General features: G+C 45.2%; 1 protein-coding gene and 1 pseudogene across 2 annotated transcripts in view; one reads left to right on the top strand and one right to left on the bottom strand.

Annotated features, from left to right (window-relative positions):
• S100A11 (S100 calcium binding protein A11) overlaps positions 1-9,117 on the top strand; it is a 13,266-nt gene extending 4,149 nt beyond the window's left edge. The window contains exons 3-5 of one of the 2 annotated variants that reach the window (XM_021714137.1): positions 1,231-1,438; positions 7,847-7,851; positions 9,087-9,117. In XM_021714137.1, the coding sequence (XP_021569812.1) occupies positions 1,231-1,389 (159 nt within the window). In that variant the 3' untranslated portion in view covers positions 1,390-1,438; positions 7,847-7,851; positions 9,087-9,117. Of the gene's footprint in view, positions 1-1,230; positions 1,481-1,518; positions 1,589-7,846; positions 7,852-9,086 lie in introns of those variants that run through there. The other variant, XM_008061447.2, reaches the window with a different exon arrangement.
• A 9,057-nt stretch (positions 9,118-18,174) lies between these two features.
• On the bottom strand, positions 18,175-18,762 carry LOC103263775 (annotated as a pseudogene).
• Positions 18,763-22,159: the final 3,397 nt, after the last annotated feature.

Raw genomic sequence — 22,159 nt, 5'->3', positions numbered from 1 at the left:
CCCCTTCCAGAGTACCCACGGCATGAAACCAGACCCTGGCAGAATGGCCAGGAATGAAGGACCAGCAGCTGACTCCCCACACCTTTTCACTCATTCCAAGCCAGGTGGTTCCCAGAGCAGCCTAAGCTGAGCCCCTGGGCCTCAGGGTGACCGCTAAGTGACTATTAAAAGACTTTTGCCATTCCTTTTCTTTGAAGTAAGATGTGTTTTAAAGATCAAAGGATGTGGCTGGGTGCAATGACTCAAGCCTGTGATCTCAGCATTTTGGGAGGCCGAGGCAAAAGTACTGCCTGAGCCCGCGGGTTCAAGACCAGCCTAGACAGCTTGGTGAGCCATCCTCTCTACAGTAAAAATTTTAAGAATTAGCCAGACGTGGTAGCACGCGCCTGTAGTTTCGGCTAGTTGGTAGGCTGAGGTGGAAGGATCAATGGAGCCCAGCAGGTCGATGCTGGGGTGACCGTGAGTGTGCCACTGAAGTCCAGCCTGGACGATGGAGTGAGACTCCAAGTCAAAAAAAAAATAAAAAATAAAAAGATCAAAAGATGTAAACTACATAACATAGGAATCATGATTGTTTGTTTTGTCCATTTAGGAAGAGAGGTACATGACATAATAGAATCATTTTCAAATTTTATTCTTCCACCTGAAAGGCACCAGAACAGCCTTGTCCAATAGTACTTTATGCAGTGATGGAATAATGATCTAAATCTGCACTATTTGATGTGGTAGCCACCAGCCGCAGGTACCTACTGAGCACTTGAAACGTGGCTAGTGGGCTAAGGGACTGACTTTCTAAGTTAATTAGTTTAGATGTAAATAGCCATATGGAACTGGCTATTTACATCTAAATTACAGTGCATGTATGTGCTGGGGTCTTGGACAAGTGGAGGGTGAGGCTGATTGGGCAGGAACTACACCCACTTTCCATCTGAAATCATTCCACTTTTATACAGTTGCATGTAACACTTGGAAGATGCATTCCACTGATTGTACAAAATGGATAATCCCTAATATCATAAAAAGAACTGGGAGCAGAAATACTGTGGTTCAAGCCCCAGGTCTGCCCCCAGGCAGGTCATTTTACCTTCTTGAGTCTGTTTCTGCATCTATAAAATGGGAATATTAAGAATCGCTATCCTGTACCTTCCACACCAGTGAGAATAAAATGTGGCCACATATTGGAAAGCACCTTAGAAGTGCAGAATAAAGGTATTATTGTTTTCTTTGCAGAATCAGGACCCTGGTGTCCTTGACCGCATGATGAAGAAACTGGACATCAACAGCGATGGGCAGCTAGATTTCCAAGAATTTCTTAATCTGATTGGCGGCTTGGCTGTGGCTTGCCATGACTCATTTCTCAAGGCTGCCCATGCCTCGAAGCGGATCTGAAGACCCCTTGGACCTGGCCTCCAAACCCACCCCTTTCCTTCCAGCCTCTGTCATCACCTCCTTCTCACAGCTCACACATCCCCTGAGCCCAGCATACCCGCCACCAGCTCACACATCCCCTGAGCCCAGCATACCCGCCACCCCATGCAAGCCCCTCTCGCGGGTAGTAATAAAACAATGTCACTTTTTTAAAACACAAGCCAGAGAGTCAGTGAATTTGTGCAAAGGAGGGTGGAGAGTGAGCAGAATGTGAATTAAGGTTGTTGGAGGCCATTACCAGAAGTCGAAAAGTAAATAGAAAAAAATACATCTTGGTTGTAGACATAATCATGACTAATGGTATAACCAGAATTATCTCTAAATTACTCGGGCAGAAGGAGAACTATCACTTACTGTCATTATTCACTCATTAAATATCCACCCCTACTACAAGCGCTGTTATAGGCCCTGAGGATACAGCCGACAAGGCAGCCAAGGTTCTGCCTTCACTGAGCATGGAAGGCAAGGGAGGGTCACTCACGAAGGCTGTGGCCTTCAGAATAGAAATACAGGCCGGGCTTGGTGGCTCAGCCTGTAATCCCAGCGCTTTGGGAGGCTGAGGCGAGTGGATTGCCTGAGTCTGCAGGTTCAAGACCCACCTGGGCAACTTGGCAAGACCTCATCTCTACAATAAATAAAAAATTAACCGGGCATGGTAACACGCACCTATAGTTCCAGCTACCTGGAAGGCTGAGGCAGAAGGATTGCCAGAGCCCAACAGGTCAATGCTGGGGTGGCTGTGAGTGTGCCAATACACTCCAGCCTGGGTGACAGAGTAAGATTCCAACTTGAAAAAAAAAGAAATGCAGCCACTGTCAAACCACAGCCTGGCAAGAGGGACCCAGGGAAATAAATACTAATTTCTCTCTCCTTCCACCTTCTGTCTACAAGTGCCTCCCATTGGCCCACCCAGCTGGAAGGTTGAGCAGGACAGAGAGGCATGGAAAGTGGAGCTGGAGGCCAGGTGCGGTGGCTCATGCCTGTAATCCCAGCACTTTGGGAGGCCGAAGTGGGAGGATTGCTTGAGCCCAGGAGTTCGAGATTAGCCTGGGCCAGTGACACCTTGTCTCTGTAAAAGAGCCACTGCACCAGGCCACGTTGACCATTTCTAAGCATACAGATTAGTGTCATTAAAGTATATTAACATTGTTTAACCATCCCCACCATCCATCTCCAGAACTTTCTCATCTTCCCAAACTGAAACTCTATCCATTACATAATAACTCCCATCCCCCACCTCCCCTGCCCTCTGATAACCACCTTTCTACTTTCTCTCTATGAATTTGACAACTCTATACCCCATATAAGTGGATCATGCATTATTTGTCTTTTTGTATCAGGCTTACTTCACCTAGCACGATATCCATCTATGCGGTAGCGTGTGTCAAAACTTCCTTTTCAAGACTAAATAATTTGTTTTTTTTTTTTTTAGTTAGAGTCTCACTCTTTCACCCAGGCTGGAATACAGTAGCATGATCACATCTCATCACAGCCTCAGCCTCCTGGGCAGGCAATCCTCCCACCTCAGCCTCCCGAGTAGCTGGGACTATAGGTGTGTGCCACCACACCTGGCTAATTTTTTAACTTTTTTGTGGAAGCAAGGTCTCGCTGTGTTGCCCAGGCTGGTCTCGAACTCTTGGACTCAAGCAACCCTCTGACCTTGGTCTCCCAAAATGCTAGGATTACAGGCATGAGCCACTGTGTCCAGCCTCAATATTCTTATGTGTATGTGCGTACTTTGTTTATCTATTCACCTGTTAACGGACACGTGGGTTGCATCCACCTTTTGTTACTGTGTATAGTGCTGCTATGAACATAGGAGTACAAATATCTGTGTAGGTCTCTGTTTTCAATTATTTTTGGTATATAACGCAGAGGTAGAACTGCTGGACAATATGGTAATTCTATTTTCAATTTTTTGAAAACTGCCATACAGTTTTCCATAACAGCTGCCCCTTTTTTTTTTTTTTTTTAGTTGGAATCTCACTCTGTTGCCCAGGCTGGAGTGCAGTGGCACACTCACAGCCACCACAGCCTTGACCTCCTGGGCTCAGGCAATCCTTCCACTTCAACCTTCCAGGTTGCCAGAACTACAAGACACACACCACCACGCCCAGCTCATTTTTTGATTTATTGTAGCAACAAGGTCTCATCAAGTTGCCCAGGCTGGTCTCAAACCCCTGGTCTTACACAATCCTCTCACTTCCACCTCCCAAAGTGCTGGGATTCAGGCTTGAGCCACCGCACCTGGCTGCAGCTGCACCATTTTACAGTCTACAATTCACAAAGCTTCCAAATTCCCCACATCCTACCCAAAACACTTAATATTTTGTCTTTTTTAAAATAATGGCCATCCTACTGGATGTGAAACTGTATCTTATTGTGGTTTTCATTTGCATGTCCCTAACGAATAGAGTTGCTGAGTGTCTTTTCTTTTTCTTTTTTAATTTTTTGAGTTGGAGTCTCCCTCTGTCGCCCAGGCTAGAGGGCAGTGGTACGCTCACAGCCACCGCAGCCTCGACCTACTGGTCTCAGGCAATCCTTCTGCCTCAGCCTTCCAAGTAGCTCAAACGACAAGCACAAGCCACCATGCCTGGTTAATTTTTTTATTTATTGTAGAGACGAGGTCTCGCCATGTTGCCCAGGCTAGTCTCAAATCCCTAGGCTCAGGCAACCCTCTCGCCTCCACTAGTGTCTTTCAAATGCTTGTGGTCATTCATGTATCTTCTTTGAAAAAAATGTTGACTTGAGTCTTTTGCCCATTTATTGACCGGGTTGTTGTATATTTTTTGTTATTGAGTTGTAGAAGTTCTTTTTATACTCTGGATATTAATCCCTTACCAGATAAGTGACTTACAAATATTTTCTCTCATTCTGTGGGTTGCCTTTTCACTCTAGTGATAGTGTCCTTTGGTGCACAAATGTTTTTAATTTTGATGAAGTCTAATTTATGTATTCTTTTCTTTTGTTGCCTGTGCTTTTGGTGTCATAACCAAGAAATCATTGCCAAGTCCAATGTAAAAATTCTTTTAATATAGAAAAACAAGAAAAAAAGCAAAGATTCATCTCTTTTGATGAAGATTTGGGCCATGACAGTAGGACTTACGTCAAGATTGAGGATGCAGCAAACACAGAAAGGCCATTTACTACCACAAACTATGCTGAATAAAATATAATTCCCCTTTCAAAAAATACTTGCTCAATTCAAAGACAGAAAGAGAAACAGATCCAGAAGCCAGAAGCAACAAAGGAACTCGTAGCTGTGACGGTGCCCCAGAGTTGAGGCCATGTGGCCTGGCCTGCAGATAACTGGAAGCAGGCTCTTGGTAAAGGAGACCACTACCCAAGGGCTGCCCTGTCAGTGATGGAGACCAGAAAGCTCAACCTACCATCCCAGGACAAGGCTCAGAATGAGCCCAGGGGAGGGACAAAAGTCACCCAAGAGAAATTGGAGCACTACACCGATGCTTCCAGAAGGCATGGGGCTCAAATACACACTTTCTTTTTTTTTTTTTTTTTTTTTTTTGAGTCAGAGTCTCACTCTGTTGCCCAGGCTGGAATGCAGTGGCAAGCTCACGGCCACCGCAGCCTCGACCTGCTGGGCTCAGGTGATCCTTCCACCTCAGCCTTCCAAGGAGCTGGAACCACAGGCATGCGCCACCACACCCAGCTACTTTTTTTGTTTATTGTAGAGATGAGGTCTTGCCATGTTGCTCAGTCTGGTCCCAAACCCCTGGACTCAGGCAATCCTCTCGCCTCGGACTCCCAAAACGCTGGGATTACAGGCTTGAGCCACCACACCCATCCCCAAACCCACACTATTAAAGAAATAAACTAAAAACTGCTCCGGAATTGTAAGTGCCAGAAAACCCTAGGCAAGTGCGAAGACACCTCATGGAGATGTCTCCATCCATTTGGAAGATTCTCACAGGAGACAAATCCCCCTTTCATCAGGTTCACAGGCAAACGACACTGCACACGAGAGATGATCAGTACATGCAACAGATGCCAGACCACGCAGCCAGAGAACGAGAGAGAGAGCAATCTGGAAGGACTTTAGCATGAATGTGTTTAAAATGTTCAAATAAATGAAGCAAGAAGCCAATGCACAAAACAAGAACAAGGTACATGAAGAAAAAGAAAAAGAACCAAATAGAGATTCTAGGAATGAAACATACAGTCATGCAAATACAGAAAGAACCCTGAAGCCGGGTGTTCCACCCCGCATTCGTGACCCAGCTTTTGTAATGGGGAGAGGATCCTTCCCTGCCCACTGCACCTCAGGAAGACCTTGGTGATTCACCGCACCCACCTCACAATGCCCTATTGTACTGTCCAGGAACCTGGTGAGAGACATGTTAGGAATTCAGGCAGAGAGAGGGGGCACCACACCTGTGTAGCAACTGTGAGAATTCATGCTTTGTCTCTGGGCTCTCCCTAATCTCCTAAATCTCCCGCAGTCACCAACAAGAAAGAAGAGGCAGGTCTGCACTGGCTGGCACCTGGGTTCTGAGTTAATTTAAGCAGCCTGTGAGACTCCGCAGTGAAAACAGAGAGAAACAACAATAATCCCGGTCCCTCGCCCTACCTCTCTCCGCTGAGAGCACAACCAATGCTGAGAAAAATGTTTCTGTTACCAGGTTCATATTTTACTTTCACAAGGACTTAGTGTCAACATTATCACTAAGCATGATCTTCAGAGTCACCAGGCTTCTGGCAGGAATGCAAAACAAAGACGATGACTCAGGAACATCGCAAGTCCAGTTCTTACAGAGGTTAACTTCTAGCAGGGGAAGAAACCCAAATGTGAACGTTGGGGAAGGGGTAAACTAATACCAACTTGGCTGCCAAGGTTGCTTTGTAAATGCTAGCTCACGCTTCTCCTCATTTCCCCACTCTAAACTTCCTCAATTCCCTGTAGTCGGGCTGCTCCCCGGGGTCAAACAAGTCCTTACTTAGTGTATTACCAAATCCAGTAGACAGTTCTCAGCCTTCATCGTCTTGACCCACAGCACAGATGGACTTTGTTGACAGCCCCTCAGCCCCCTGAAATCCTCTTCTCCATCCTCGATTCCCATCACGTTATCTGTCTTCCTCTCACCTTAGAAAACCTGGATTCTGCCACACACCAGTTATGGGATCTTAGACAAATTCTGAGTCTCCTCTTTCTTAGCTGGAAAATGAGGATAATGCTACCTACTCTCTCTTCCTAGGGCTGTTATAAGACTCAAGGGAAATAATGTGAACACGCCTGCAAAAGGGAATGGAGACACATGACTGTTTTCACTTTCTGTTCCTTTTCTCTTTTGATCATGGAAAATTTCCAGAAAAATAGAAAATCTGGCCCATGGGTACTCTCCTGCCTAATTGATACCCTTACCTATTGCCACCCCAACACTGGATTGTTTTGAAGTAAATTCTAGACAACATGCATTTCATCCATTTCAATATATATCTCTAAATGGTAAGGATTCTTTTCTTTTGTCTTGGTTTTTTTTAGAGCCAATCTCGCTCTGTCGCCCAGACTGAAGGGCAGTGGCGCAATCATAGCTCACAAACTCTTGGGCTCAAGCAATCCAGCAATCCTCCTGTGCCAGCTACTTGAGTAGCTAGGACTACAGGCCTGGCTTTTTTTTTTTTTTTTTTGGTAGAGACAGTGTCTCACTTTGTTGCCCAGGCTGTCTTGAACTCAAGCAGTTCTCAGCTTTTCAAAGTGCTAGGATTACAGGTATGAGCCACCATGCCTGACTGGTTTCTTTTATTTTTAAAGCAAAGTCATATTATTCACACTTTTAAAAATTAGCAAGAATTCCTTAATATTCAACGTTCAAGTGTCCCCCAGTTGTCTCATAAAAGTTTTTTAAGGCCGGGCTCAGTGGCTCAGTCTATAATCCCAACACTTTGGGAGGCCAAAGCAAGTGGATTGCCTGAGCTCGTGGGTTCGAGATCAGCCCAGGCAACTTGGGGACCTCATGTCTACAATAAATAGAAAATTAGCCAGGCGTGGTAGTGCACGCCTGTAGTTCTGGCTACTTGCAAGGCTGAGGCAGAAGGATCGCTGGAGCCCAGTAGGGTGACACTGGGGTGGCCATGAGCATGCCTCTGCCCTCCAGCCTGGGCAACGAAATGAGACTCCAACTCAAAAAAAAAAAAGTTGTTTTTATAGTTTGCTCCAATCAAAATAAAATACATCCTTATATTGCAATTGGTTGATATGTCTCTTACAAATCCTTTAATCTGTACTTCTTCTCTGTGTCTCTCTGTCTCCCTCCTTCTCCTTGTTCTTTGCTATTTATTTATTGAAGAAGAACTGTTCACTTATCTTGTAGAATTGCCCATAACCTGGCTTTTACTTTTGCTGATTATATTCCTGTGTGAGTATTTAATGTGTTTCTCTTTCCCCCATACATTCCAAAAGCTGGAGTTTGATCTGAAGGATTCGGGATTGAGTTTTCTTGGTAAGAACACTTCAAAGTTCACGTTTTGCCAGAAGATAAGTATCATGTTTGCATCTGTTTTTGTGACATTAAAAACCATTGATGCTCACTTCCCAGTCGATTATTTCATTAGGAGCTGAAAAATCAAAATAATTTTGTTTTATTTTCTTCAATTTTTTTTTTAGTAACGATGCTTTCTTTTATAAAGAGAAGTTTCTCATCAACTATTTGACTTTCCTAAAGGACAGTTTATATAGGAAGAGCGGGGTAAGTACTAGATTATTTCCCTTTATTTACCAGTTTTCAAAAGAATAGTTGACTGTATATTTCATTTTTCTCTCAATGGATACCCTTTTTTTTGAGTTGGAGTCTCACTCTGTCACCCAGACTGGAGTACAGTGGCCGCTCCCGGCCACTGCAGCCTCGACCCACTGGGCTCCAGCGATCCTTCCACCTCAGCCTTCCAAGTAGCTGAAACTACAGGTGCACGCTACCACATCCAGCTAATTTTTTGATTTATTGTAGAGATGAGGTCTCACCAAGTTGCCCAGGGGGTCTCGAACCCACGGGCTCGGGCTATCCACTCACCTCAGCCTCCCAAGGCGCGGGATTACAGGCTGAGCCATCAAGCCTGGCTGATACTCTTTTTTTAGTCGTCGTCTCATTCTGTCACCCAGGCTGGAGTGCAGTGGCAAGCTCATGACCACCACAGCCTCAACCTGCTGGGCACAGACGATCCTTCCACCTCAGCCTTCCAAGTAGCTAGAACTACAGGCGTGCGCCACCACACCCAGCTAATTTTTTAATTTATTGTAGAGACACAGTCTCACCAAATTGTCCAGGCTGGTCTCGAACTCCTGGACTCAGGCAATCCTCTTGCCTCAGCCTCCCAAAGTGCTGGGATTATAGGCTTGAGCCACCCCGCCTGGCCCTGGATACTCTTTTATAATCAGAAAAAGTAAACAAGTGTTAAACTTTCAGCGGCTCCTCACAGTAGTCCAAATAAGGCTCAAATTTCTTCACTCTTAGCCAGGCACAGTGGCTCAGGTCTATATTTCCAGCACCTTGGGAGACTGAGAAGAGAGGATTGCTTGAGCCCAGGAGCTTGAGATCAGCCTGGGCAGCATAGCAAAACCTCATCTCTACAAAAAAATTTAAAAATTAGCTGGATGTGGTGATACGCACCTGTGGTACTGGCTACTCAAGAGGCCAAGGCCAAAGGATCGCCTAAGCCCAAAAGCTTGAGACTGTCATGAGCTGTGATCACTCCCCTGCACTCCAGCCCGGGCAACAGAATGAGATTCTGACTTAAAAAAAAAAGTCTTCACTCAGTATCAGAGGCTTTTTGTGACCTGACCCTTATGGCTTCTATGTCCTGATCTACACCCCCAAAGTCCCCACCAAACCGCCAAATCGTCGTATTTCTCCAGAGGCCCCTCCCTTACTTCATTTCCCCACCTTCTTCTCCTGGCTGTTACCTGTCCTTCAATATTATCTTCAGATAGCTCCTCCTCCAGGAAGTCTTCCCTAACTCCCCCATCAGGTTCAGATATCTCTGCTTTCTGTTCTGCACTCCAGAAACAACCAGAATTACCTAGACAATGATGCTTTTCACCTTATAAGTGTTGTTGTATTTGTCTGCCTGCCCTGCTAGACTGGGGTTTCCCAAGGACAGAGATTTTATCGTTACTGTTGCATCCACAATGTTTACATAGTGCCATATAGTTGGCACTTAGTAAGTACCTGAATAAATATGGACAGTCCCCTACTTACGATGGTTTGACTTATGATTTTTCTTTTTTTACAAGATTTTTTTTTTTTTGAGTTGGAGTCTCACTCTGTTGCACAGGCTGGAGTGCAGTGGCCTGCTCACAGCCACCGCGGCCTCGACCTGCTGGGCTCAGGTGACCCTTCCACCTCAGCCTTCCAAGTAGCTGGAACTACAGGCACATGCCATCACGCCCAGCTAATTTTTTTATTTATTGTAGAGATGAGGCCTCGCCAAGTTGCCCAGGCTGTTCTTGAGCCCATGGGCTCAGGTAATCCTCTCATCTTGGCCTCCCAAAGTGCTGGGATTATAGGTGTGAGCCACCGTGCCCAGCAACTTATGATTTTTCAACTTTACAATACACAATCACAAGGTTTCAGGCTTTAAGCACAATGATTCTTTTACCAAAAGAGTCTCTGGGCTGCATTTTTGACTTACAATATTTTCAACTTATGATGATTTTATCAGAAGGTAACCCCACCATAAGTTGAAAAGCATCCATATATAAAAATGATTTGTAAAATGCAATGAGTTTCCCAAATATTGGTTCTTATTACTCTCACTTTGAAGATGAAGAAACAGGTTCAGAGAGGTTAAGTGACTTGTCCTAGGTCACAAAGCTAATGAACGGGGGAACCTGAATTCAAACCAGTTCTCTAATCCTCTTTCTACTTCATCACAGCTGTTAACATTAAGTACTAAGAAGGAAAAATGTACATTATCTTGACCTTGATAGACAGCTGTCTCACAACAGGAAGCTTTTCTGTCATTAACAGACCTTTACAACAGCCATGGATAATGAATGTATCTGCTGTTACCTTTCAAAAACAGATTAAGCTAAAAAGTTTGAAGGTCTTCGGAAACATTTTAAACTCATGTATTTGCTGGAATAGGTGATAGATTTTAAGTCATATTTTCCATAAGAAACACACTGAGCGTATTCAGGCTGACATGGGTACAGGGACATTTCCATCAACGCACTCTTCCCCTCTTCAGATGCCCCAGCAGGGTTTTTAAGCACAGAGCACGCCATTCGGAGACAGGACCACTCTGCTCAGCAACTCATGCTGGCCACCAAATTACACTTCCTGCCAAAATCAACTGAGAGCCTACCCTACTCAAAACACACAACACACCAAGAGGAGCCTCTGTCCCCAGGGAAGCAACAGGCGTTGAGGGAGACAAAGGAGCTCACAGGCAATTTCTCTACCCTGTGATAAGGGCCAGAGGAACTCTGAGGAGCAACACCTAACTCAGCCTAGGGGAGACAGGGAGGCTTCACGGTGGAAGTGACATCTGACCAGAACTTTGCGGCTTTCAGGTTCGACCATCAGTCTACGATGTGTGGACCGTCTGGCCTCCCTTCATTGCCTTCCATCACAGCCTGTCTTCTCACCTGCAGCATGAATTCCTCAAGCGCAAGGGAGGTGACAACTTTGTGCTTTAGCCACAACACCCAGCTCAGCAGCTGCAACCAACTGACCAACCTCCAGTCTAACACTCTCACCACCAGGTGGCTGAGCCTGACTGAGGAAAACTACATAGGAGCCAGGCATCCTGCCAGGATTCCAGCCTGCCCATGAAGCATGTGCAGAGATCCATAGCGTGTTGCCCGGGGAAGTAGTTCTCTGTGAAGCCACAACTGAGATGCTACATGCTCTTCCTTACATGTCACTGTGCCAGACAGAGGTGGGACAAGCAACTTAAAACTAATCATGGCCAGGTACAGTAGCTCATGTCTGTAATCCCAGCACTTTGGGAGGCCGAGGTTGGATAATCACTTGAGCCCAGGAGTTTGAGATCAGACTGGGCAACATAGCGAGACCTCATCTCTACAAAAAAATTAATGATAATAATCGAACAATTAGCCAGATGTGGTGGTGCACACCTGTAGTCCCAGCTACTCGGGAGTCTGAGGCTGACAAATCACTTGAGCCCAGGAGGTCGAGGCTATGGTGAGTCATAATCCCACTACTGCACTCCAGCCTGGGTGAGAGAGTGAGACCCTGACTCAAAAATAATAATAATAAATATAATAAAAATAATCAGAAAAGCTGTTCCCACCTCAGAAATCCCACCAGCAGCCTGGTAGCTCGTTCAGCATCTTCCTTCCCAAACCAGGGCCTCCAGGACACAGGGCGCCAGGACACAACTGCTCTGGAAAATTCTAGGTGGATGAGCTCCTTTCCTTCCAGTCCCAGAGTCTGCAGATACTTCCTACAATTTCTCTCAGATCTGTACCTTTCTGTTCATTTCCACCACCATGACTCCAGTTCAGGCCTCCCCCATCTTGGTCCTCATTCTCTCCAAGCTCCGCCCCATTCTCACACCACGGCTGTCACCCTATTCCACCGTGAGCCATGGTTCTCCTTCTGTGGTTTAACTGTGTCTGCCATTTAGCCTGGTATTCAAAGGTGTCAATAATCTAGCTCTTTCCCCTCACCCGAACCCTCCTTCTAGCCGCTCTTACTGTTTCTCCAACATGTCCTGCAGGGACTCCCCTTGGCATCTTCCTTCCTGTTACTCCTCCCCCAGGACTGCCCTCCTCTCAGCTCCTGTCCCCCACAAGCCCTATCGATGCTTGGCAAATCTGGCCCAGCAAGAAAAGCTCACATCAAATCCTGCACCTCCATGAAGTCATTCTGAAGAGTCCTAGCGTGGAGGAAGCCCACTACCCTGAATTCTCCTGCATAGCACTGGTCACACACACCACCTCATATCAGAGCTGCCTGTGAGCATCCCTGGTGTTCCTGCCCAAGTAGCTGTGGGTGTTGTCACTCTACCTGAAGAAAGCCCTAGGGGGCGGTGGTAAGAGGGGAGGCTTTGAGACTAGGCTTATCTGGGCTCTACTAGGGCTGTATCTACACCCCTTAGGGAAGTGACGTAATCTCTATGAGCTTCCTTTCCACAACTGAAAACAGACTTGGTATCTACCTTACCGGGCTTTTGTCAGACTAAGACAAAATACATGTAATCCACAATAAAGGATTACTATAATCATAACATTAATCAATCCAAGATATTTATTGGGGTGATTATAAGAAATATATTTCATGCATACGACACAGAACTTTGTAGACTATAAAATTATTACATTAATTGGGTGAGACTTGGAGTACATTTTTGTTCTTACATGAAATGACCAATATAGACCTCAAAAATGCCCCACTGATTACCAGAAAGTACCTCCTCCAAAACCAAGGCACTCTGAGTTTCAGAATATCTGTACTCAAAACTGTTAGAATGAATGTACTTAAAAGGCAACCAATAAAACTGGTTAAATGCTATGACTAAAATAAGGCTTTGGTCCATGTGGTACTAAACACGAGTTCAACCTAACATCGCTATCTTCGCTTTTGTTTGTATCTTATACACAAAGCATTACTTTTCCCACGGCTCAAGCCCTGAGAAGTGCTACCAAAGACATGAGCAAATGGGACAGGGTGTCAGCATAAATCATAGCCACCTAGGTCATCTTCCCAGCCCCATATGCAATCATCCTCTGATATCCAGACAAGATTTCCTGCCCCTTACTCTGCCTGGGCCAGTCAGGAAAAAGCAAACCCCACTGCAGAGCTGCTTACGCTGTGGCCACCAGGGGGTCCCACAGCACTAGTTAGAATGCTAGGACACACCCTTTCCCACTACAAGTCACAGATCTTAAATATTTCCCTGGGCGCCTAACAGCAGCCTGCCCAGCTTCCAGTCAACAGGACTGCCTGAAAACCCTGGAGCTGGCTGCTGGCTAATGCTGCTGAGGCGTCAGTGCGTGGCAAACAGCGTGCATTTCGCAAGGGGTGTGAGTCACTTGGGCTCCACAGAGCCGAATCTCTGTATGCCTGAGCCCTCCCCAGCCACATTCCAGCCTCATCAATGAACAAAGAGTATCTGTGGCTTAAATAACTGTTTCCCTTTGATACAGCACCCAGAATCTCTACCCAGAACACCACTTGTTCTCAAGCTTTAATGGAGAAAAGGGAAATACCTGTTATCAGACTGGCAGGCCACAGCCCATGATGGACAGGGCAGGTCACGTCTTGCAGAGTTTACCCCCAACATCATACATTGGGATTCAGACAAGCTGGTGTTCTGTTCTGGTCTGATGACTTAACTCAAGGTGCAGGAACTCAAGGTTCCTCCTCCTTGGAAGAGACCCACAGCAGGAACTGGGAAATCAGGTTCCCTGATGGCCAGACAATGGTAAAGGAAAGCTATGTTGTTTTTTTCTATCAGCCACCCCAACTCATGATATGGGCCGACCCACAATCTTTTTTTTTTTTAATTGGAGGTCTCACACTGACATCCAGGCTGGAGTGCAGTGGCACAATTCCAGCACACTGTAGCCTCAACCTCCTGGGCACAAGTGATCCTCCCACCTCAACCTCCAAAGTAACCGGGACTACAGGCACATGCTGCCATGCCCAGCTAATTTTTCTTTTCTTTTTTTTTTTTTTTTTGAGAGATGAGTTCTCATTTCATTGCCCAAGCTGGTCTCAAACTTCTGGGCTCAAGCAATCCTCCTGCCTTGGCCTTACAAAGTGGTGGGATTACAGGCATGAGCCCTGGTCCAGACCCACAATCTTATAACTGATATTCATTCTGGTTGTATTTCTTTTGGGGATGCTTATTAAAAGATAACATATTCAGGAAAATCTTTTTAAATAACTAAAAGACCTTGGGGGATCGGCTCCTACCTTCAGGATGTCTACATATAAAGCATCTCAAATAATCCCAAAATAACCTAACCTCAAAATAACCTAACCCCCAAGATGGGAACTTGAAACCCATTTCACAGATGAGGAAACAGAATGAGCAAAGACTTGCCCATGGCACAAAGCAATCATGTCATGGAGCCAGGATTCAACACAGCTCTGTTTGGCTCCAACCTACCTTACACTTACTAATAACAACTACAGGTAACACGATGGAGTACTTCCTATGTGCCAGACACTCTAAGCTGTTTACATACATACTCTCGTCTATATTTCCAACACCTCTTTGAGGCGGGCACCACTATCAAATCCATTGCTGTGGAAAGGTTTGGTGATCTGTCCAAGGTCACATAGCTAATGAATGGCAAAGAAAATGTGATTTGCTCCCAGAACCTGCACCATTAACCACTATTATATAGTTGTTTTATTTCTTCAATTGCCAGTGGTAAGTCTTGATGAGATCCATGTGGATCAACTGTACTGTCTCTCAACCTCATCCACGCCACCCGCCCCCTTGCTCGGTGAGCTTCAGACAACACTGGTGGCTTTTCTTTCTTTATTTTTTTTTTTTTTGAGTTGGAGTCTCACTCTGTCGCCCAGACTGGAGTGCAGTGTACTGGTGGCTTTTCAATTTCTCTGTCAGACCCAGCTCCTCCCTTTGCATGGGCTGTTCCCTCCACCTGATAGGCTTCCTCCCACCCCTCCTTTTTTTGCAGCGCTAGTTCCTCTTCTTCCTCTAAGTCTGGGTTAAATATCCCCTTCTCAGTGCAGTCTTTCCCAACTTCCTACCTAAAGTGGGTCTCTTCAAGTCTTCTCTCAATGGGACTCCTGATATCCCATCATGACACTCGTGACAACTTCCCCAATTTTTGTATTCGTTTAGTTTTCCCCCCTTTTCTTGTATTTTATTTGTCCTTCCCACTAGAATGTAAGGCCTGTGAGGGCAGAAATTTGCCTGTCTTAGTTACTGACATATCCCCAGCGCCCAGAACATGCCAGAAATTAGTGGGTGCTCAGTACATAGTTGATAGATTATACTCATTAGAAGTTTCAGCTCACCTATAGAAGAAAGCCGGCAGTTTGTGACCCCAACCTAAGAGTTCTATATTAAAAAAAAAAAAAAAAAAAGCTCAGTCCTCGGCTGAGTCCCTAAAGGGAAGTCTGCTCATAGGCGTTCACCCACAAATCACACACACACCAGAAACCCTGGGCCACAGAACAGCCCTGCCTGGCTTCCTTGAAACCGCCTTGCCGCAGACTGAGGGATCACACAGAAGAGGCAGATTTGCTCTCCAGAGGTTACTGCCTGCTAGGGTGGAGCCAGATGTCTTCATGTTCAGTAGATGGTTCAGTCTTTTCCTTTGCCCAGAAGATAGGTGTCTACCACTATTTTAACCATAAGAAGACTCAGGCTCATGGAGGTAAAATGGTTATCCAGAGCCATACAGCTGCCTGGGTTCATTCTCCATGCAGCCTTTTTCAGTGGCTCCTATTCCCTTAGAAATAAGCGCCGAACTGTACCCCACAAAACCATAATAAAAAATATTGATTTTAAAAAAAAAAAAGAAATAAGCACCAAACTCCTCAGCAGGTTATCTCAGGAAAAGCACCTCCACTCAAGAGTCAGCCCCATCAGGCCAGGAGTGGTGGCTCACACCTATAATTGTAGCACTTTGGAAGGTCGAGGCAGGTGGATTGTTTGAGCTCAAGAGTTCAAGACCAGCCTGGGCAACATAGTGAAACCATGTCTCCACACACACAAAAAAAAAATTAGCCAAGTGTGGTGGCAGGCACTTAAAGTCCCAGCTACTTAGGAGGCTAAGGCGGAAGAGCCCAGGGGGTCCAGCCTAGACAACTTAGTGAGACCTCATACTTAGTCTCATCCAAGGCTCTAAGGAACTTGGTACTCTCAGCACTCTCCCCATGCAGAACTGGGGACAATTCCTGAACGAATGCACTACCTCACCATTCCATGCCCAGCACATACTTTTCCCTCCTGTCTGCACCCACAGCATGTGGCTTATTCCTACTTGTCCTTTAAGATCCATGTAAACAAACAAACAAAAAAGATGGCCCCTGATAGAAATATATCCTAAGAAAACAGGCATATGGACAAAGATGCTTATTCAAAAGTTGCCCTTTATATTTTTTACTGTCCTAAATAAGTTATAAAGGCAGTAAAAAATAAAATAACTTAATAAGTTAAATTAAATATGTTATTTAAGAGGGTAAAAAATTACACACAACCTAAATGTCCAAAAAATATGGAAAATGTTTAACAAATTATACTATCTCCCTATTTAAGGAATACTAGTTCAGCCATACTAGGGTTTTTTTATTTGTTTGTTTTCTTTTTTGGATTGTCAGCAAAAAGTCTTGGCCAGATCCCTGTAAATCGGTGAGTCTCAACTGAGGAGCCATGGAGGACAGCTGTGATTCCTTCCTAAGGCGTTGTAACTGATGGATAATGTCTCTACAACTGCAGTTCACACCATTGACACAGTGTCTGGACAGACAGAATTCTGAGCTGGACTTCACAGTTTTCTGTGTGGTATAGGGTACAGCTTGACACACATGAAGAAAAAAATCAGTCTATGCATTTGCCAGGACCTATTGGAACGTTGCCTCATGAGTATCTACGAGAGAGTGATCCGGGCAGTAACTAGTTCTACTCAGAGTGGCACTATGCTGATGTGTGATCGCTATAATAGTGTTATTACTACACTTGCAAATCAATCCCTTCAGATGTGCTACCAAAAGTACTAGTACTCAAAAGAATGCCTCTCTATTTGTTAGGGTTATGCTGTAGCAAATAAACCCCAAAATTTCTAGCTTCTTTCTTACTCACATAACTAGTCCAATGACAATATTCCTGGTAAGCATGTGGTTTCCCTCCATATGGTGATTCAGGGACTCAGGCCCCTTCCAACTATGGCTGTTCCATCCTTAGACTCTTAGAGTCCTGGGCAACCCTGTCAGGACCCTCCTACTGCCGAGAGCTTTCCTATCCTCTAATAAATACCTACTTACTCAACTTCAAAAAAAAAAAAAAAAGAAGAAGAAGAAAAATCTTAGAGTCCTGGCAGATGGAGAGAAAGAATACGGAAATTCACCTCTTTACTGCCTTGGCCTGCAAGTGGCATACATCAATCACTTCCAGGCTTATTCTCTTGGTGGCAATTCCCGTAGTCCCATCTAAGTGTAAGAGGTACTAGGAACATAGTCCCTGGCAGAGCAGTCACTTCCCACCAACAACTCTACACTATGGAAGGAGAACAGACATTTCTGGTGGATCACCTACCCTCTGTGCTGCAGACACAAACCCAAAAAGCTTGAGAATCATTGGGTAATATGGGAAATGGGAAGATACTCAATACTACTACCCCATTAGTGGAATAATCCCTCCAGCTCCCAGCATACTGCACGCTGGAACCGACTTCAGACCTAGGGGAGGACTTGAACACTGCATTCTCGTCATTTCAGAGCCCACACACCTCTGCAACCATTCATCTAACAGCCATTCACTCGGCTTTTCTCCTGTGAGGACATCGACTTTGCTGGGCAGATCAGGCTCAGGCACTGGTCCCTGGTCTGATTAGTTGTCACTATAGAGCTGACTTCTCTCTATGCAGGTGGTTGACAAGACATAATTATCTTCTGAAGGAAGAAAGAACTGCTCAGTATCTTTTTTTTTTTTCATAGTATAAACAGGGTTTATTGGTTCCAGAAAAAGGAGCCACGATACCCAGCTTTCAGGCAACCCTTCATTCTTTCTGCACAGGATTTGTCAAGCTCAAGGTCCACTGGGTCTTTCCATCTGAGGGTCCATTCAGTGCCTTCCCTCCTGGGGTTGGGGCTGGCTAGCTGCCTGATGGCAAAACTCTGGGCTTTTCAGCAGCAACAGCTAGCACAGCCGAGGCAGCCTCCTGGTCTGTGATGCAGTGCTGTACCCAGGCAGGCATGAGCTGCATGTAGGTGGCCATGAGGTGGTGTTTGGAATGGATCAGCTTCCCAGCACAGCCGTGCAGACAGGCCTCCTCCTCAGCATCCAGGGCTCACTGGTGCAGGCTGGGCACACAGCGCTGGAAGGAGAGTTCTGTCATCTGATTGTAGACCAACAAAAAGTCCCACAGGATTTTCAGTTCCTGCTGCCGGAGCTGCATTCCACCACTGGTGCACTTGGGATCCCTCTTCCTAGAGAGAGATCATAGGAATGGCAGGTACTTGAAGCTTTATGGAGCTAGCAACACATGGAGTTATTAAGAAGCCACACGAGAGCAGGTATAGTGTCCATCCAGCTGACCATTTTCACCACTGTACCCTCAGCACATAGCACAACGTTTTAGAAACCTCGCTCCCGTGTAGAGATGCACTCAATGGGGCCTCAGAGTCCTGAGTCCTGCCAGCAGATTAAAGAGAGAAGGCACAATACAGTACAGTTGAAGAGTTCCTTGTTAAAAGAAAAAGAAAAAAGAACTAGTGAATGAATAAACACATACTCTTGTTAAATGTTTAATAACACAGAAACTAGTAAATTTACAGTATTATGGGACAAAAACAGAATACAGTCTTGTGTCACTTAATGACAGGGATACATTCTGAGAAACGCACCCTTAGGCGATTTCATCATAGAGTGAACTTACACAAACCTAGATGGCATAGCTTGCTACACACCTAGGCTCTATGGTATAGCCTATTGCTCCTAAGATACAAACCTGCTTGTTACCGTTCTGAATACCGCAGGCAATTGTAGCGCCATGGTAATCAAGTTATAATTACCATTGCATATCTAAACATATCTAAACACAGAAAAGGTACAGTAAAAATATAAAAGATAAAAACAGCACACCTGGATAGAGTGCTTACCATGAATGGAGCTTGCAGGACTGGAAATTGCTCTGGGTGAGGCAGTGAGTGGGTAGTGAGTTAATGTGAAGGCCTAGGACATTCCTGTACACTACTGTAGACTTTATAAACACTGCACACATAAGCTAACTATATTTATTTAAAATGTTTTTCATCAATAAGTTAACCTTAGTATCCTTTTTAACTTTTTAATTTTTTTAAGTTTTTGACTCTTATAATAACACTTAGGTTAAAGCGCACGTCGTATAGCTGCGCAAAATATTTTCTTTCATTATATCCTTATTCTATAAGCTTTTTTTGATTTTCAAGATTTCTTTTTTAATTTTTTTGGTTAAAACTATGACAAAAGCATAGCCGAGGCCTACGAAGAGTCAGGATCACCGATGTCACTGTCTTCCAACTCCACATCTTGTCCCACTGGGAAGGTCTTCAGGGGCAGAAACATGTATGGAGCTGTCATTGCCTATGATAACACCACCATCTTCTGGAATACTTCCTGAAGGACCTGCCTGAGACTATTTTATTTTATGTATTTATTATTATTATTATTATTATTATTTAGTTGGAGTCTCACTCTGTCACCCAGGCTGGAGTGCAGTGGCATGCTCACGGCCACCCCAGTCTCAACCTGCTGGGCTCAGGCGAAACTTCCACCTTAGCCTTCTAAACAGCTGTAACTACAGACATGCACCATCACGCCCGGTTAATTTTTTGATTTATTGTAGAGGTGAGGTCTCATCAAGTTGTCTAGGCTGGTCTCAGGCAATCCTCTCACCCAGGCTGGAGTGCAGTGGCATGCTCACGGCCACCGCAGCCTCAACCTGCTGGGCTCAGGCAATCCTTTCACCTCGGCCTCCCAAAGTGCCAGGATTATAGGCGTGAGCCACCACGCCTAGCCTTATTTTATTTTTTAATAAGCAGAAGGAGTATACTCTAAAATAACAATGAAAAGTATAGTACAGCAAATACATAAACTAGCAACACAGTCATTTATTATCGAGTATGTTCTATGTTTCTATACCACTGGCATCTCAATAGATATGTTTACACCAGCATCACCACAAACATGTGAGTAAAGTGTTGCCGTCCAACATTACAACAGCTACGACGTCACTAGGCAATAGGAATTTTTCAACTCCATTATATATGAAAATACCTTTGGATATGTGATCCATCGTTGACCAAAATGTTACATGGTGCATGACTACATAATTTTATCAATAGTATGATCGCAATTATGTAAATGTATATTATATATGCATGAAAAGACTAGAAAGTAATACACAAAAATGTTTATCTTTGGCTCATGTGTTTATAAATAACTTTTATACATTGCTATATGCTCCAACTCTTCTACAGTAAGAATGTAATCTTTGTACAGATTAAAAAGTCACAATGTGTTATTGTCATTTTAAAATTTCTACCAAATGTTGCCTCCTCCAGGAAGTATTCTGTGACTACTCCAGGGGAACTTGGAAGGCTCGCTCATGCTCTATCATTCACTAAGCATGCTGGATTTTAAATGTTTATTTATCTATCTCCTAGAGTTCCTCGAGGGAAGAGTCTGAGTCTTTAATCCCTAAATCCCCAGGCCTAGGACATACACTAAGCACTACTGAAGGTCTGTTGACCACACGGAGAAATCAGATGCGTAGGGGTACACAAACCCAGGCATTCTCACTCCACATCCATTTTCTCGGGGACAAAAGGGATCCAGGATCTCCTCCACTGGAGACTCTGACCTGGGGCCTGGGAAGTCTCAGGTATGGGAAGATCTTGAAGAGCTGCCTCTTTGAATAATCAGCACCAGCGCTGCAGGGAAAGCCGCAGCCGAAATCCAAGTTGGACTTTTCCTGGCAACAGTCAAGCTTAGTCATGAAGTGGCATTTGGAGGATTCCCGAAGTCTGCTCATTCCTTTGAGACCACTCACTCCTCCCAAAGCCTCCAGCCCTAGGAACAAAGGAAAACCCCAGGACTCCAGAATGGGCATTTTTCCAACAGCTGCTAGTAGTTTGCATTTAATCCTAAATTACAATTAAAATAAAAGGGGGGGGGGAGAGAAGTGGGTAAGCATATGTAGGAAACACTTAAGTGTTGTGTTCTCGAAATTTCTTCCAGAAAATTCTTCTGAAGAATTTTTTATGGCCAAGCAGGGTCACTACAGAGCAAAAAGGTTTGCAAACTTGAGGGGGGGAGGAGTTGTTTGGTTTTTGTTTTGTTTTGTTTCTTCATTGTCAGATGGGTAATGTGCCCATGTGGTAACAAGGTTTAAGGGGCACATCTCATACGTGTGTGCGTGAATACCCAATCGTCACTTTTAATGAACTACCAAAGGATCCTTGTTTTGTTTTTTGAGACAGGGTCTCACTCTGTCACCCTGTAGGAGTGCAGTGGCACTGTCCATCAGGGCTCACTGAAGCCGTGACCTCCTGGGCCCCAGTGATCCTCCCACCTCAGCCTCCCCAGTACTGGGACTACAGGCGCGAGCCACCACACCCAGCTAATGTACACACACACACACACACACACACACACACACACACACAATTTTTTTTTTTTTTTTAGAGACGCGGTCTTGCTATGTTGCCTAGGCTGATCTCGAACCCCTGGGCTCAAGTGATCCTCCGGTCTCAGCCTCCCAAAGTGCTGAGATTACAGGTGTGAGACACCTCGACACGCCCAAACTTAGGTTTTAACACTAGCCACACGGAAACTGAACTATCGGCCAAGTGAAGCCACACAAAGCAGGAGGGTTTGTAACGCGCCTCCAGCTGACCAGCCAAACGGCACCCTCCCTCCAGCGCCCCGCGGGGCCGGCGGGGGCAGGGCACCCGGCTTCTCGGAGAGACACCGCCCACCAAGGGCGCAGGCCGCGGAGACCCCGGCTCCGACGTCCTAGGAGCGGATCTGAGAACAACCCAGCCGCGGCAGCCTCGGGGTCGTTAGG

The sequence above is a fragment of the Carlito syrichta genome, unplaced genomic scaffold, assembly GCF_000164805.1.
Source record: "Carlito syrichta isolate Samal-C Ts95f unplaced genomic scaffold, Tarsius_syrichta-2.0.1 Scaffold305252, whole genome shotgun sequence".
In the NCBI taxonomy this organism is placed as follows: Eukaryota; Metazoa; Chordata; class Mammalia; order Primates; family Tarsiidae; genus Carlito; species Carlito syrichta.
The sequence above is the reverse complement of the archived record's forward strand: the minus strand, read 5'-3'. Positions and strand labels throughout refer to the sequence as shown.